The sequence below is a fragment of the Taudactylus pleione genome, unplaced genomic scaffold (genome assembly GCF_031769625.1).
Source record: "Taudactylus pleione unplaced genomic scaffold, aTauple2 ptg000012l, whole genome shotgun sequence".
Taxonomy (NCBI): domain Eukaryota; kingdom Metazoa; phylum Chordata; class Amphibia; order Anura; family Myobatrachidae; genus Taudactylus; species Taudactylus pleione.
The window spans coordinates 6066808-6085053 of NW_028284415.1; the positions used below are offsets into that span (position 1 = coordinate 6066808).

General features: G+C 43.3%; 1 protein-coding gene across 1 annotated transcript in view; it reads right to left on the reverse strand.

Annotated features, from left to right (window-relative positions):
• Positions 1 to 2008: 2008 nt before the first annotated feature.
• Positions 2009 to 18246, reverse strand: part of ERN1 (endoplasmic reticulum to nucleus signaling 1) — a 65775-nt gene continuing 49537 nt past the window's right edge. The window contains exons 11-22 of the mRNA XM_088468219.1: positions 17464 to 17582; positions 15792 to 15986; positions 15404 to 15674; positions 15167 to 15254; positions 14336 to 14525; positions 13141 to 13240; positions 12098 to 12297; positions 11232 to 11379; positions 10979 to 11106; positions 8872 to 8995; positions 4264 to 4331; positions 2009 to 3114 (exon numbers count right to left, since the gene is read on the reverse strand). Coding sequence (XP_088324345.1) covers positions 2899 to 3114; positions 4264 to 4331; positions 8872 to 8995; positions 10979 to 11106; positions 11232 to 11379; positions 12098 to 12297; positions 13141 to 13240; positions 14336 to 14525; positions 15167 to 15254; positions 15404 to 15674; positions 15792 to 15986; positions 17464 to 17582 — 1847 coding nt within the window. The 3' untranslated portion in view covers positions 2009 to 2898. The remainder of the gene's footprint in view (positions 3115 to 4263; positions 4332 to 8871; positions 8996 to 10978; positions 11107 to 11231; positions 11380 to 12097; positions 12298 to 13140; positions 13241 to 14335; positions 14526 to 15166; positions 15255 to 15403; positions 15675 to 15791; positions 15987 to 17463; positions 17583 to 18246) is intronic.

Below are 18246 nucleotides of genomic sequence, written 5' to 3' on the forward strand. Positions count from 1 at the left end.
AGGGTTGGACCCAGGATGGACAAGGGTAATGGTGCAGTGTAAACGGTGCAACCCGGGTTATCTGACCTGGGTTATGCCTAAAATGAGCTGATTGGTGGTTGTGGAGCAGTCACCTCCCACTTTTTATGACCTCACAGGTTTAGCAGGGCAGACCTGAGTTCAGTGTGAACAGGGCTGACCTGGGAGTAACCCAGATCGAAGGTGCAGTGTAAATAGGTTTGACCTGGGTCTGACCAGGGTTGCAACCATGTCCAAAAACCCAGGTCGGACCTGGGTTTTTGGTGGAAAAGAGGTATAACTAAACTCCTTCAATAGTATCTCAGTCAGACCCCAACTTCTTCTTTTACGGTTACAAAAATGCAGCTAGTGGATCACAGATTTTATACTAGTGACTCACCAGATAGTCCTGGAAAAGGGACACCTTGTCACCCCATTCCCCACCCAGAAATCTATTATGTTATAGATTATTTCTGTGCATCCAGTGTATGTTATAGCAAATGAAGAGAGTGTAATATGGTACTGTATTTTAGGATGCATGATCAGTGGTACAAGTATATGCTGGTACCCTGTGTGTGCATGAAAAGTGGGTATGGCCATATAACAGTGGCATGTCCACGCTCACCCATTTCTTGTCGCTCTAGGGGCATGGAGTGAGTTTCTGGTAGCGGTAGCAGAAGCGATCAGTAACAGCATGTTACTGATCGTATGCATACACCAAGAAAAGCCTGTAAAAACATCCTCTACTGACAGGGTAGCAGAGGAAGACCAATCTGTTACACAACAAGGGGAATGTCACATCTCTAAATCTCCACTAATTAATCTCTCCTCCGTTCTTATAGCCTTCCCCTGTAACCTTCATTCTCACTTTTACTGTTCGCTCACTGATCTTCTATAACAGTGCCGTATGGTGAGGTCAACGGCTGGGGAGGCACACATGGAGATGGGTCTGAGTGCTGGAAGCCCATCTCACCCCCTACTCACTGTAACTCTCCCCTCACTACACTAAGCTTCAGTATCCATTGATTTTCCTGCCTACATCACTGAGTCTCTCTTGCTTCTACTGACTAAGCTCCGATTTCTAAACACTGGAATGCACTTATTGGTCACATGACACATCCAAGGTGTCCATCAGTGCTCAAGGCACACCCCCATACTCAGAGGCATGCCTCTATTAGCTCTTTCCGTGCAGCTTACTGCCCGTGGTGTGGCCCGCCCCCAGTTCTGCAAGCAGTGTCTGACTATACAGAAGTGAAGCGGTTACTGCCTCATCTCTCTGCAGTCCCAGGGAGCTCCACAAAGCTGGTGAGTGTTAACTATTAAAATGATTACAATAAACAAAGATGATGTTTATAAGTTATTACTATAATTGTATATCAAATCTCAGGAGTATGACAGGGGAGGCTCTGTTCTAGATTTCCCAAGGAGGGAGACAATAGTACAGTTGGTGGGGACAAATGTGAGTCGAAGGGTGGGTTACATTGGTGGATGTAGATGGGACAGGCTGCAGCATGGAAGGAGGAGGGGTTGTTGGCATGAAGAAGCAGACTGTTTAGAAGAGGAAGTAGGGACATGTATAAGGTGTTTCCTGGTGGGGGATCATTGCCATGTGATGGTTTTGCATGTGTGCAAGTGATTAGTGTACATGTGCTTGGAGAGGCACTGGTAGGTAGTGTATGTCCTGCTGTATGCTGGCTGCTTTCGTCATAACCAGCAAGGGTTGCATAAAATTGGATTTAAAAAAACAAAAACACACAGGATTTGTACCCCCCCCCCTTCCAAAAAAACCTATTTAAATCAAACAAATCCGTTTTTGATGTAACCCTGCAACCAGCCATTGCAGTCTAATCACACATGGCATGTCTCTCTAGCAAGGAAAAAGCATGGAGTCAAGACAAAAATTATCTTTAATTCACAAACCTAGATCATTTCCAATCATATTGACTGGATTATAACCTGTCCTGCTTTAATGAATAAAAATATATAAAAATGTTACCCCCCCCCCCCCCCCTCTCCATTTTCCTTTGAAAAAAGAAAATATATAAAAACAGAAATTGATCCCCAAAAGCATTACACAAGCCAGATGTTACACAGCTCAGGAGCTCACATTTTAAAAAGACACCATGTTTTACTAGTTCCAGGTTTAGTAAGTAAACACTGCTTCATTACTTCAAAATGATAATCATCATCTTAGCTAGTAACAGTATTAATAAAAGCTTGCTAGCAATGTCTGCAGAGCATAAACGTGAAGATTCTGTGAAAGATGTTTCCCCTCTGTGCAAATAATTTATGTGGCCTATAGGCCAATCCTCGTTGTGTTGGGAGCCACACAGGGGCTGTATAGGATTCTGGGAATGCAGAGACAGATCCAAAGTCCTCATGCTGTATCAACACAGCAGATAGGACATTGATACAAGAATACTGAACTTGATCCACAGGACTTGTGATAACACAACTTGCGACTCAAACCCTACACGTCCATAAATAAAAACCCCTCATTATTTGTATAAAATGAAAATTTAAAATATATCTTAACTCTGTATTTTGACTGCGGTTTTTCTAACTGCTCCTCTGGGACAGAATACAGTCACGGAAACAATTACTAGGGTTAGGTATTTGTGTGGTGCTACCCGGAACCTACAAGGCCTCACCCATAAAATTGGAGAGTAACCTTGAAAACTGCGATAGTGCAATACATATTAATGCAAAGTCTCTTCTCCTCCAGGGATCAGTATAACAATGTGACTGTATTACAGTACCACATCTAGTCACCATACGTGCCTCCCTTACAGTAAGACGCAGAGCAGGCACTTTAAGGCACTCTGTGTTGGGTCTTCAGGCTTTGGTTTACAAGGATCAAATCCAAAGGCTTCCAGACAATGCAATGTATGGAAATGGCTCTCAAGGTTCATCCAAGTTCGCATAGCCGGAAGGCCGGTCAGAAGGTTCCTGGAAATAGTATGGCTGGAATAGTCTCTCACGGCTGCAGAGCTGCATAGCCAGGTATGTATGCAGCAAAAGTCCTGGGAACCGAGAGGTAAAATAACACACAAATTCATCAGGGACATTGCCCAGAGTCTCTTGTACTTCCGTTGGCAGTTCTCTGTAGTGGTGTTTCTGTACATAGGGAAAAGAGGACATCAGAAGGAGTCTGGTTATACTTGTGTTACATCTCTTTATGCACCTTTCATCACACAGACTGCATTGCTTTAACTGCACACGGAGACATTTTCAGATGCACACCAAAACTAAACTAAGCTGTATCACCTCTTCTGGACTCATCATATATAATGTTATTTCTGCTAGCATACATTATCCCTTCTTTCTTCTAGTGTGCACACATGTAGTATTAACAAACTGGACGTACAAACTTGTGTGTGAAACAAATCTTCCTTCATCAGTGTGACAGACTGTGTTGCTGTTTGCTATTGGAGGACCCAAGCCTTCTGCTGTGGCTTCCTGCTGGTCTCCATTGCTCACATGATACTACTCCTGTCTTCACTAACAGCCACACAAAGTGGACAGGTCACAGTTTCCCACGAGAAATATTCTATGCCATTTCCAATTATCTGTCTGGTCACAGGTTCTATCCTAACCAACTGCTGCAAGTCCAGGATGTTAGCAATATTGGAGAGGCCCTTGTGAAATGCGCCTTAGGAGAATGTATATATATTATATAGAAGACAATAAAAGTTGCAGTTATTAAGCAAGAGGGCACAAAAGGGGCTGATTCAGATGACCATGAAGTTCCATAGAAGCCTCACATGATTTATTTGAATGGGGTGATCTTTGTAGTAAATTAACCTTACAGCTCATTGTAATGCACATCGTGTCTGGTAACTACGGGACCTCACGGTTAATTGCATCAGCCCCAAAAAGATAAATCTATACTGAAATCACAAAATCAACGAATGTTGTAGCCGAACTCATAAAAAAAGATACAACAATTAGACATTAAATTCATGTAATTTTTGTTAGTGACGCGATTTGTGAATTAGGGCTCAGTTTAATGATAATTTGATATACCTTTATGCAAAATGACTATTCTACAGCATGCCACCAATCCATAACCCTTTAGAAGTAACTGCAGTTAGAAAACAAATCGTTTGGTAAACTTAATCTCTTTGGCAAGTCCATCAAAATGACAGACTCACCGTGCAATATAATAGAACGGATTACATGCCACATAGACAAAGAAATAGGTCAGATATAAAGCAATAAAACTGCACAGTACAAGAGATGGCAATTTAGAGGTCGGAGACTCACCTTATTCCTTAAGGCCCGCAGCAGATCTCTTACTGATTTCCCCTTATAACTGCGGAACTTTCTCAGATCTGAAAATGAGATGATAGCGGCAGGCTTATTTACAGGACTGTAAAATCACACTATATAACAAGACGTCACATTCCATCTTGCCCAATACGGTTTCTTCTGAATGGGGAGAAAAAGACACCTCACGCCATCAATTTTTCCTTCTAATCATTTTTAGAGATTCAATATTTAATTCTCCCCAAGGGGAAAGAAACAAACAAAAAAAAAAAAAAGGGTTCAAGCCAGTGTATACGAGAAATGGGAGGCAATATTGGGAATCTCTATTCTGCCATACTCAGGGGAGCAGGACACCTCTGATACCTATTTGCACGGTTGCATTGCTCTGTACTACCTATGGTATAGACACATCTGCTAATATCTCAGATATTGGGCGGAGCAGGACACCTGGGCAACATGCTTTCAGGGGTACAGTGTAGGATATGGAAACATCTGGTAGTATCCCCAATATTCAGGGTAGCAGGACACCTGGGCAACAAGCTCTCAGGGGTCATTGTAGGATATGGATACATCTAGTAGTATCTCCGATAGTCAGGGGAGCAGGACACCTGGCCAACATGCTTTCAGGGGTACAGTGTAGTGTACAGTGTAACATATGGACACATATGGTAGTATCCCCAATAGTCAGGGGAGCAGGACACCTGGACAAACATGCTCTCAGGGGTACAGTGTAGTGTACAGTGTAGGATATAGACACATCTGGTAGTATCCCCAATAGTCAGGGGAGCAGGACACCTGGACAAACATGCTCTCAGAGGTACAGTGTAGTGTACAGTCTAGGATATGGACACATCTGGTAGTATCCCCAATAGTCAGGGGAGCAGGACACCTGGGCAACATGCTCTCAGGGGTACAGTGTAGTGTACAGTGTAGGATATAGACACATCTGGTAGTATCCCCAATAGTCAGGGGAGCAGGACACCTGGGCAACGTCCTTGACGATTACATTGTAGGGCAGTGTTTCCCAACTCCAGTCCTCAAGAACCCCTAAAGCTGACTACACATCTAAAGATTATCTTTACAACCAGCTAACTAGTTGGTTGGTTGGTGTGAAATCTGGTAATGTATGGGAGCAAATGATTTGCTCCAAAATGCCAGAAAACGGACAAACAATAGTAGTTTTTCGTCCATTTTCTGGTGTTTGGCAGCAAGCGGCCGATTGTCATTTTCTCCCATACATAACCAACTATTTTCATTCCAACAAGCCAAACAGTTGACCGATTGGAAATATAGGGGCACATTCAATTCCCGCCGAAAAGTCCTGTACTTTTCGCATTCTGGAATTTTTGCCGACTTCGCCTGTTTTCAATGCGAATAAGTATCGCGCTCTTGCCCGCTTTTCACCGTATTCAATTAGAAATCAGAGAAAACAGGAGCCGGCGAAGCTGTAACGTGCGAAAAGTGCTGTCAGATTTGGGGAAATCAGCTTGACACCCCCCCCAAAAGTTGCACTGACATTGGGGATCACTCTAGATACCCCCGAATAGCCCTGCTGAAGGTATATAGGGTACTTAAATGTTCTCAAAAGCTGCCATTACGCGTCTCTGCATAAGTGGTGAAGAATAGCATTAGCAGTTTTTTAGGCTCAAAATAAGTAGTCCCAGCAAATTTGGGGTACCTGAAAATGGGTGCTAGCATATTTTTATGTTGCTAAAGTGTAGTTTTCAAATATGTTAAAAATCCACCTGCCGCAAGCACCTGCAATCTTAAAAACACCTGGGACATACTCGGGGACCCCCTGGAGTCTATTTCGCTACTTTTCAGTTTGTCCCCCAACTTTGGACTTTTTTGCCCCCAAAACAAAAGTACTTTTTTGGGGTGATCTAAAGACTTTTAAAACTTTTAACACAGTTTACCTAGGGGGAACTGTCCCAAGGGTGCAGGGGGTTCCTGCAGCTTTGCACCCCAAAACCCCAATTCTGCCCTTCTTTTCGACACCTATTCATAGGCAAAACTTTCTCGCACGTCCCACTGCATTGAGTTTCCATCCCGGCGAAAAGTCTTTGGAACTGAATACGGAGGAAACTTTTCGCATGGCGAAATTACATCACTTGCGATACCTGATACACATACCTGTTTGCAGAGGTACAGTGTAGTGTACTGTGTATGGTATGGACACATCTGGTAATACCCCCGATACCTGTTTGCAGAGGTACAGTGTAATGTACTGTGTATGGTATGGACACATCTGGTAATACCCCCGATACACATACCGGTTTGCAGAGGTACAGTGTAGTGTACTGTGTATGGTATGGACACATCTGGTAATACCCCCGATACCTGATACACATACCTGTTTGCAGAGGTACAGTGTAATGTACTGTGTATGTTATGGACACATCTGGTAATACCCCCGATACCTGATACACATACCTGTTTGCAGAGGTACAGTGTAGTGTACTGTGTATGGTATGGACACATCTGGTAATACCCCCGATACCTGATACACATACCTGTTTGCAGAGGTACAGTGTAGTGTACTGTGTATGGTATGGACACATCTGGTAATACCCCCGATACCTGATACACATACCTGTTTGCAGAGGTACAGTGTAGTGTACTGTGTATGGTATGGACACATCTGGTAATACCCCCGATACCTGTTTGCAGAGGTACAGTGTAATGTACTGTGTATGGTATGGACACATCTGGTAATACCCCCGATACCTGATACACATACCTGTTTGCAGAGGTACAGTGTAGTGTACTGTGTATGGTATGGACACATCTGGTAATACCCCCGATACCTGATACACATACCTGTTTGCAGAGGTACAGTGTAATGTACTGTGTATGTTATGGACACATCTGGTAATACCCTCGATACCTGATACACATACCTGTTTGCAGAGGTACAGTGTAGTGTACTGTGTATGGTATGGACACATCTGGTAATACCCCCGATACCTGATACACATACCTGTTTGCAGAGGTACAGTGTAGTGTACTGTGTATGGTATGGACACATCTGGTAATACCCCCGATACCTGATACACATACCTGTTTGCAGAGGTACAGTGTAGTGTACTGTGTATGGTATGGACACATCTGGTAATACCCCCGATACCTGATACACATACCTGTTTGCAGAGGTACAGTGTAGTGTACTGTGTATGGTATGGACACATCTGGTAATACCCCCGATACCTGATACACATACCTGTTTGCAGAGGTACAGTGTAGTGTACTGTGTATGGTATGGACACATCTGGTAATACCCCCGATACCTGATACACATACCTGTTTGCATAGGTACAGTGTAGTGTACTGTGTATGGTATGGACACATCTGGTAATACCCCCGATACACATACCTGTTTGCAGAGGTACAGTGTAGTGTACTGTGTATGGTATGGACACATCTGGTAATACCCCCGATACACATACCTGTTTGCAGAGGTACAGTGTAGTGTACTGTGTATGGTATGGACACATCTGGTAATACCCCCGATACCTGATACACATACCTGTTTGCAGAGGTACAGTGTAGTGTACTGTGTATGGTATGGACACATCTGGTAATACCCCCGATACCTGATACACATACCTGTTTGCAGAGGTACAGTGTAGTGTACTGTGTATGGTATGGACACATCTGGTAATACCCCCGATACCTGATACACATACCTGTTTGCAGAGGTACAGTGTAGTGTACTGTGTATGGTATGGACACATCTGGTAATACCCCCGATACCTGATACACATACCTGTTTGCATAGGTACAGTGTAGTGTACTGTGTATGGTATGGACACATCTGGTAATACCCCCGATACACATACCTGTTTGCAGAGGTACAGTGTAGTGTACTGTGTATGGTATGGACACATCTGGTAATATCCCCGATACACATACCTGTTTGCAGAGGTACAGTGTAGTGTACTGTGTATGGTATGGACACATCTGGTAATACCCCCGATAACACATACCTGTTTGCATAGGTACAGTGTAGTGTACTGTGTATGGTATGGACACATCTGGTAATACCCCCGATACACATACCTGTTTGCAGAGGTACAGTGTAGTGTACTGTGTATGGTATGGACACATCTGGTAATATCCCCGATACCTGATACACATACCTGTTTGCAGAGGTACAGTGTAGTGTACTGTGTATGATATGGACACATCTGGTAATACCCCCGATACCTGATACACATACCTGTTTGCAGAGGTACAGTGTAGTGTACTGTGTATGGTATGGACACATCTGGTAATATCCCCGATACCTGATACACATACCTGTTTGCAGAGGTACAGTGTAGTGTACTGTGTATGGTATGGACACATCTGGTAATACCCCCGATACACATACCTGTTTGCAGAGGTACAGTGTAGTGTACTGTGTATGGTATGGACACATCTGGTAATACCCCCGATACACATACCTGTTTGCAGAGGTACAGTGTAATGTACTGTGTATGGTATGGAAACATCTGGTAATACCCCCGATACCTGATACACATACCTGTTTGCAGAGGTACAGTGTAATGCACTGTGTATGTTATAGACACATCTGGTAATACCCGCGATACCTGATACACATACCTGTTTGCAGAGGTACAGTGATGTGTTCTCTCCAGTCTAGTTTCACCACATCTCTCCCACCCTTTTCTAGTTGTCTGACAATTAAACCGTCCAGCGCCTCTTTCTCTATCCTATCGCTCACATCCTTTAGGAAAGACAATGAGTATGTTCATATACCTGCTCAGACATGTAATGAAGAACACTGAAATAATAGAGGAAGGCATAACATGGAAGTCACTGTAATTATACTTGAGGCTCTGTCCATAGAGGCGGCCCCTGTATTACACAGAAACTATACCTAGAATAGACATTCCTTTATATGAAAACGTTAACAGTCAGAAACACACAGATAAATATTTTTTAGAAGCTCCCCAGAACTGAATAGATCAGTGGTTCCCAAACCTTTTTGAATCACAGCGCCCTAGACTATCAGCATTGTTTTCACAGCACCCCTAAGCCAATTGTTGGTTATTGAGAAATTCAGATTTTTTTTTTTTTTCGTAAAGTGCAGTAAATTGTGCTCACCTGTCATCCTTAGGCTCAGTTATGTGGTGGTGGACAGATTTGTGCTTCTATTTGTCCACATATTTACATTACATTGACCATAAATAATTTGATTTGGTGCTGAACCACCAACCTGAGGCACCCCTGTAAGTGTGCCGAGGCACCACAGGGTGCTGCGGTGCAGTTTGGGAACCACTGGAATAGATTAATGAGAAGTCTACTTCATCTCCAAAGTGTAATCAAGTCCCCATTAACTCAATTTTCTGTTACTGTACATTACTGCATGAACACCAATTTGTGTTTTATTCCCTTCTCCAATGCCACAGATACAAGCAAGATAGAATTGTTAGTACAATAATTTGAACCCATAAAGCCATTGTATAGATGGAATTGGGATAAAAAACAGCTTTCATATTGGTTATGTGTATAAGTGTGGAGGGGGCATTGCATTACAGATATGTCCCATAGGATTGCACGGTGCGAACGCAGTACTCGGCATGGTGTACCATGGCACATGCACTCGTGGCAAATCGCATGGCGCAATGCGTGCAAGGATGCAAGAGGACACATCTGTATGTTATAACATGCTAATACAGCAGCAAAGAATGCGCCACATATAAGAAAGAAAGTTAACAGAAGAACCCCAACAATATAAGCATTGTTATAACTGGACATACTAGGAAATCGAAGGAATCTATTTTTTTTTTTTAACTATATAAATGTCCTGTATAAAAAGGGATTTCTGATTCTTTTTTTAAATGTGTATCTTCCGTAAATAGATATTCTCTATTCTCCTAACGAAGGATAACTTCCTACTTCATTGCTATGGATACAGGATTGTCAGCCACTCTTCATTCATCAATGTAGTACAAAGGAAGTGCTGAGGTACAACTGCTGAGTGCAAAGTACAAAGCCAAACCAAGGTTTGGCCCTTCTTACCCAATATACCAGTGCTTCCCAATCTAGGTGCCGTGGTAACGTGGGGTACATGCAGGGGTGCCACAGATAGGTGGTCCAGGACCAAATCATATCATTTATGGTCAATGTGATAAAAATCAGTGCTGGTGGATGCAATTAATAAAATATGTGGACAAACACAATCACAACCCTGTCCACCACCACATTACTGACCCTAAGGACGGCAGGTAAGCACAATTTACTTAATTTAATATTTGTTTCGAAAATACTCAATAATAAACTTTTGGCCTAGGGGGGGGTACCATGAACAAAATGCTGCTACTCTAGGGCACCGTGATTCACAAAAGTTTGGGAACCACTGCAATATACAATAACCCTATTCTAGAATGTAAACCCTCTTTATGAACTTCTTGAACCAAATGGACCAGAAGGAATAGTGCTTTGTTTCTCGTTTCTGGGTCTAATTTTGCTGCTTTCATTGAAGAATTGTTTTTTTAGAAGCTCTCAAGTAGGAAAAAAAAGAGGCTGGCTAAATGTTTGGAAACTTTTACATTTATATTAATAGCATTTTTATATAAGGGAACTTGTTTATGTTTAGTCATCCAGCAATGCAGAGCTTTCAACTACAATCTTCTGTCGGTAATGCCTCTTCTTGGTCAGGACAATAGTTATGTATGATAAGAGGTAAAGTATAAGAGAAACCAACCTGGAAAAACTGGAGTTGTTTTTCCAGACTCCAGAAGAAAGGATGTTTGAGGACCGACTCGGCAGACGGCCGTTTCTGAGGGTCCTTGTCTATCATTTGCTTTATCATGTGATGTCCAACAAGGTCTTCTGTAACACGTACAAAGCAGGTGATCAGGAATGCATGCTAAATAAGAGTCTAAATACCCCATCTTGTTCACAGTGTGAAGTAAAATTTAGAAGACAGTCATTTTTCACTTGATTTATGGACTCACCATGTTTTTCTAGGTTCAGACAGTCCAGACTGTAAGCTCCTAGGAGAATATTGGCTTGCCGCTGCAGGGACTTGCCAAATGGGTGTTTCCCCTGCGAGACCACGTAGTAGAACACGCAGCCAGCAGAGAAGATGTCCACAGTGTAGGTCTGAAAAGAAATGATCCTCATCAGCCAAATGATAAATAAAGAATAATCACCTTCCAAAATGCTAAATATTCTGACACTGGGCCTCCATCCCCAGATAGGGGCTGATGCAGAGCTGAACAAGTCAGGTTTGTGGACGGAAATTGCATTCCACATGCTCCTGGGCTAAACTCTGTTGCAACTCCGCTGGTGGTTAAATTGACATAACAGGGTAGTAATGGGGAGTTCGCATGTATACTAAGTTTGGTGAGGGCCGGTCAATGTAATAGGCTATTCAGGGTTGTGTGTATGTGCTAATACATCTGTTTTCTGAAGGATTGTTTGCACCAGGGAAGATGCAAGAGTGCACTGATCATAAAGTCAGCTATTAAAACAAAGAATATGGATGGGGGTGGTCCGGCGATTTTCTGATCGCAATGCAAGTGCAATTACAGCCAACTTGCGTTCAACTTTGCATTGGCCCCATAGTACATATAGCAGAAGTATTTGGAGATGCCCCAATCTTTGGAGCACGGAGGAAACCTGAATTTCTCCACCGCCCTTACCATCTACCCAGTACTCTCCAACAACTTGAGGATCACATGACACCTATCACCTCCACAGATTTACAGTTTAAATGCAAAACACAAATCTTTAACAAAAAAAAAGCCAAACACACACACGTTACACATCAAGCTTGTACTTTAAAATGAAGCCACAAAAGACAAATGTAAACTCTTACAGGGTTCTCTTTAAAATCTTCACTTAACATTTCTGGGGCAATCCAGCCTTCTGTGCCAGGGACCCCTGATCTCCTGCTGAAACTGTGTCTGCCCACCGCCAACTTCTTACACAAGCCAAAGTCAGAGATCATGGCTTTCACTTTGCCGTGAGCACTGGGCATTGAGATCAGGATGTTGTGAGGTTTCAAGTCTCTGTGCACTGAAAAGAGGATTTAAAAAAAGAAAAACATTTTGTCATTATTTTGCTATGTCTCCTGCTTCTTTAAATGTGTGATTTGCTGTCTATTCAATATTCTATAAAGTTACATTGTTTTTGTAATTTTGAACCTTTTCTCTTTAGTGCCAGCATAAGGACTGAACTCCACGCAGGTATAAGCCCCTCCTACACACATTATTACAGGAAAAGAAACCTTTTACTTGCGAGACATTGAACTTGTGATGAATACTGACAAGAGTGAACTTGCATGCTCAAAGTCTAAAGCTGGGTACACACTAGGTCAAGTGGTAGGTGCATACAAACTTACCAATTGTTTGCCCAATGTGCCAGGCTTGACTGTACAACTGGGCAGACATTTAAATTTGCCTATCCAGTTGAGCTGTCACTCCTGGGCGGGTCTCTGCAGCATGTATACGAGCGATCGGCCGGTGACCAGAACACATCAGCAGATGACTGATATATATGTGCTGCGGGGCCGATCCGATATGTCCGTGAACTAAGTCGTTCACAGACATATCGGGTGTACACACCCTCCGATGTACTATAGATATATTGACCATTCAGTGGAACGGCCGATATATATGTATCAGTGTGTACCCAGCTTTAGAAACTGTAAATGAAGCTCCATAAAACAAAAAACAGGTGTGTTTATGGTCACAAATAGGAAAGGTTTATGGTAAAACAGATACAACTTTAAAAAGTGTTCAATTAAAAACTAAAATTCCTTGTCAGAATAGGAAGATGGATTAACAATTAGACTAATTGCACCGCAAGCTAAAGAGAATGTAGTTTCTCTCTTAACGGTCTGGATAGTAGAACACGTACCAATATTGAGAGAATGAAGGTAAGCCAGCCCTGACATGGTCTGCTCCAGTAGTGTTATGGGCGCCAGGTTATGACGATCAAAGTCCTTTTCCTCTACATACTGACAAAACACAAATAAACAAGTGATTTCTATTAAAGTTGCATCATCCCTGATTCAGGGACACATTCTACAAGATCCCAGGTCTATTTAAAGAGAACCTCTTACCACAATATAGTGTAGTAATAATAATAATCTTTGATGGATAGAGATCTGCGCATGTGCAGGATCTGTACTGTGCATATTCCTGTCTTTTCTGAGACTATTGTGGCAGTGCCCCCAAGCCACAGTATGATCGCTGCTAACACAAGACGCGTCCTGCAGTATTACCATATATTAGCACAGTAGCTGCATCCAAAGATGTAAATTCACTTTATTTTATTATTAGCCTTTATTTATATGGTCCACAAGGGTTCCACAGCGCCATACAAAGTATATAGAAAACAGTGACTTACAGTACAAGGTCATGGTTTATAAACATAGCTGCATTAGCGGTTATAATACTCAAATAAGCAGCAGAAACCAAGGGTTAGATGTTGTTGTAGGGTGTATGGAACACATGATAGTATAAGTAAGGAAAGGAAAACATGAGGGAAGAGGTCTTAAGAGGGTTTAAGTACATCTCTGATTAGCCTCTATGGGCCTGATACAGAATTGTATGCTAATTACATCGCCACATTTTTGTAAGTAGCACTATAGATACACGATATCTTGTGTAAATAGACGCCTCCTGCTGGCTTCTATGATCCACTGCTGTGTCCGAGGATGCAGCCACTGGCCTCGACATGCCCATAAAACAGGGCCGTCACTGACACATTTTCTGGAATGCTGGCCATTCCCCACCCCCAAACGGCTGCAGCATGTCAATCATGCAGCGGCATAGGAGGCACCGCAACCATCGTTGCAGACACCAATCAACACATATGCAGTAGAGATACTGCGCATGCACCAATCGGCCACCATCGGAGTTGTACACAAACCATCGAGTTTGCATACTATTCTGAATCAGATCCTATGTCCTTAAAACAGATTGCTCTCTGATAATCTGTACCAGCCTTTAATTACAACATTATATGGGCACTAACAGAGAATGCATTGCTCTTACACATCCTTATAGCGACAGAGACTCTAGCACCCTACATAACCATGACTCCTTACCTCTTGCAGCGTTGCCATGCATAGCTCGATGGCAATGTACTGGAACTGGCGGTCTCTTTCTGTACAGAAATAGCGGATTACGTTGGGATACTCGTCAGACTCTTTCAGCAGCTGAACCTCCCTATCTGCGAAACTGAAGCATTCCGGCAATATTCTCTTCACTGCGACATCCCTGTTATCAAACCGCCCCCTGCGGAAAGAACATACATATACATATGGGGCATCAGTGCAGAACGGGAGGTAGAGGGAACATTGCTAGGTTTTCCAGTCGATCCTTTACGTCTTGCTCATATTAATGACCTCAGGGCAGGAATCATTTCTTTCTGTTTTTGTAATGCCTGAGACTGCACTACATCTGCCTTTATTGTATATTACTCCCTGCACGGTATCTTTGTAAAGAATTCTCTGATGCCAGACAGGAGCTTATTCATCCTGCTTTTTCTTGTGCATTTTCCTATAACCTTTTAAACTTTACGATCTTTTACATGATTTACATCCACGGTGTCAGGCAACATAAATAATCTCTGTACAAATAAAAGATATTAGGGTTAAATGAAGTGTTGGTTTCACCACTGAATCAAAGAAAAGAACAATTACATTGTGACGAGTATTATGACCTTGGAGGAGCCACACTCTTCACAGCACTGAGAGCTTCCAATATCACTGGGACACACAGGTTTATTTCTAATTGGGTCTCATGGTGATTCCCAGCAATCACACTTTTTTTGAGCAGTTATTAATAAACACTCAGTGTAAGGTTCAAAACTTTATCTAGACTGGGAATCTAAGACAGCAACAGCGCATAGTAACATTGGTGAAAACACTGGTTACCTGTAAACTATTGTTCCTTCTGCACCATGACCAAGAACATCCCGGGGATTGAACGAGATCTTTCCCACAGTTACTCTCCTGTCATCATCTATGTGAGAAAGCAATAAAACAGATATTGAAAAATAGTGCAAGACATCAGAGAGAGATGAGAGGGGTTAGTTAATAATGACCAGTCACAGGAAGTAGGAATCATGCAAATCTCCTAAATCATGTATCTGGAAAGCTCTAGGCTGCTACCTCCATCCTCCTGCTCAGTAGAGATCATGCTGCCGACCTCGGACGTGGACAGATTGGAGTGCAGAGAGTGGTTGGAAGCTTTTGGAGAAATGTTTGGGCTGCTGTTAGCCGAACTTTCTCCTCGTACGCCAGTAATATCCAAATAATCCCCGTCTGCAGTGACCTCAACTGGGGACTGAAACGTGACGTGCTGCATCTGTAAGAGCTGTATCTTCTCCTCCAGCTGTTTCTGAAACTGCTGGTGCTGAAGTTGCTGCTGCTGATGAACTGTCTGGAGATAAAAACAATCAATGGCATGAAGGGTCACCATAAAATGCTGAGGACTGTGAGTAATGCAAGAGCTCCATGGAATCTTAAAAGGTCTTGTCCAGGATAATGTTCTTCTTACCTTAGGATAGGTGATGACAAAAGCCACCCATCCAGCCAACAGAAATGTGCTGAGGATGATGGTAGCCAAGTCTTTCAGCATAGAGTCTACAGGAGCCTCTGGCTTGGGTAGGAATGGTTTTGACATGTCAGAGACATCCTGAGAATTAGAGTGGTGCAGATCTTCGGATGGCTCTTCCTCCATTCCAATGACCTCCTGCAGGGGGAGATTGGAGACATCAATAAAACCTGAAATGCCCTTTTCCCTTGATCTCTTCCCTACTGTCCTATCACACATCACCCGTTGCCTGTCAGCCAAACTCTCAAAAAAATTGCCTGGGCTGATTCATAGTTGCAAGCAAGTCGGCTGCAACAAGATTTCCACTGCGTGCATGGAATTAAATGCGGATACTTACCTGGCTGCAACGTTATAAGCATATGCACTTGCACCGCCCGTATCAGTATGCATGGTTTTATGGCCATCACCATTATCAGCGCACACTTGCACCAGTCCCATGCTTGGTGCAAGAGATGTGCCTGAAAGTAGTATGGATCTCTGCACTTGCAAAACTCGACCCGCAACATCATCTACACACACTCCATAAGTTAGCTTACATGTGAGCCCCCTTTCCCACCCAGTCATGCCCATTCACTTGCAAGTGGACATTCAATAGATACATATGCTTAAATAAAAATAAAAAAAATTATGCAAGACCCTCAGTGTCCCTCAAACATACCCCCCTCTCCTCTGTTTACCAAGTCTGGATGTCAACCTTAATTCTGACCTTTCGTTCTCCCCAAGACACAGTGCCACTTCCATTTCTGCCATCTCCAACTCTAATATTTCCTGGCCCTTTCTCATCCTGGAAATCGCTAAAGCTCTCATCTCTCACCTAGGTTACCCTAATCTACTCCTTACTGGCCTACTGGACTTCTCCCTCGCCTTCCTGAAGTCTATCCTCATCTCTGCTGCCTGCCTAATTTTCCTCTTCCAGTCACTCCACTGGCCCCTTTCCCCACTCAATATGCTGTAAAGTACATCTCCACACATTCCCTCCCTCCCACCTCTCTTGTTCCCTGGTCACTTAATACCCATGGCAACTCCAAGCCTCTGGAATGTCTCCCACAGATTTATCCAGCCGCAAAATGTGCCCATAAAACTCCTCTCTTGATTCAAGCCTACCACCTGTTCTCCTAACTCTATAGCCTCTGCAATCCCCAACACTGATCCCCATAGCCGCCTCTTGCTAGCAGAGCCCTCTACATATTTATGTAGTCTGCATGTTGTAGTTACGTATATAAGTTGTGAACTTGCTTATATTACTTTATGTTCCCTATGTGATACAGAACCTGTGTGGCACTATATAAAAAAAATATATAAATAATAATGTTGAATGTTAATCATAGTTGTGGAATGTCCAGGCTAAGACCTCCTGGACTCTCAGAAGACAAGGCAAATCCCATCAGGGACGTGCCACATTGACGGTAATCATACTTTAACACTAGGTAGGAAGGGGCAAGATGAATCAATTATCAAATGGTTTGTCCCGCTTACTTAATGATGCTTATGGCCTAAAAAAGTATTGCCCACATTTTCTGGTCATATTTAGTCACCTCATCAACTGGCAGAAAGCTATAAAGGTATATGCGAGTTTTGAGACTGTTGAAGAAGGGATTGTCATGTACACACACACCTCTGTAAAGCGTGGTTTATCTGGACCAGCCTCTATGATGTTCTCTTCACCTCTGGGTAGAGTAGAGGGGAAGGTTTCAAGGATCTTGGTTGGTGTGGACAGTGGGATCTCATGGTGTCCTGTGGAAGAGATCAGCTAATTACAGAACCTACTAGAAATATTGACCTGGGACTTATGCTCGTTATATCAGGCACGTACCAGGGTCTCAATTATTTACATATCATGTAGCCTGGAATACAAAGTGAAAATGTCCCCAAACTTTCAGAGCTTAGGGCCTGATTCAGACCCGCTAGCAAGCGGGTCGATGCGCGGCGTGCGCAATGCGCGTGCCCTGGAGCGAGTGAGAACTTCTCGCTCCGGGGCTTGCTACAAAACGGGGCGGCTGTCGATGTTGATCGACAGCTCGTCCCGTTTTGTAAGTTGGGAGGGGGGGTGGCTGGACAAACGAAGGCATTCCCGAAGGAACGCCTGCCGTTTGTGGGCGGCCTTACTGACATCATTCGTGACATCATTCGTGGCGGCCCTACCGACATCATTCGTGATGTCCGTAGTGAACTTCCTGCTCTACTAGAGCAGGAAGTTCACTCGGGCTTGCGGGAACAGAGACCCTACACCACAAGGGTCTCGTCACAAGCCCGATGGTCGCGATAATCGCGACCATCGCCAGGCCGCTCGCAAAAGCTGTGGGTGGTCACCGACAACTATGCGAGCGGCCTGGAGGCGGATTTTTTTTTTTTTTTTAAATCCACCCTGATTCAGAGCGAGCGCTCGCAAATAGGGAGT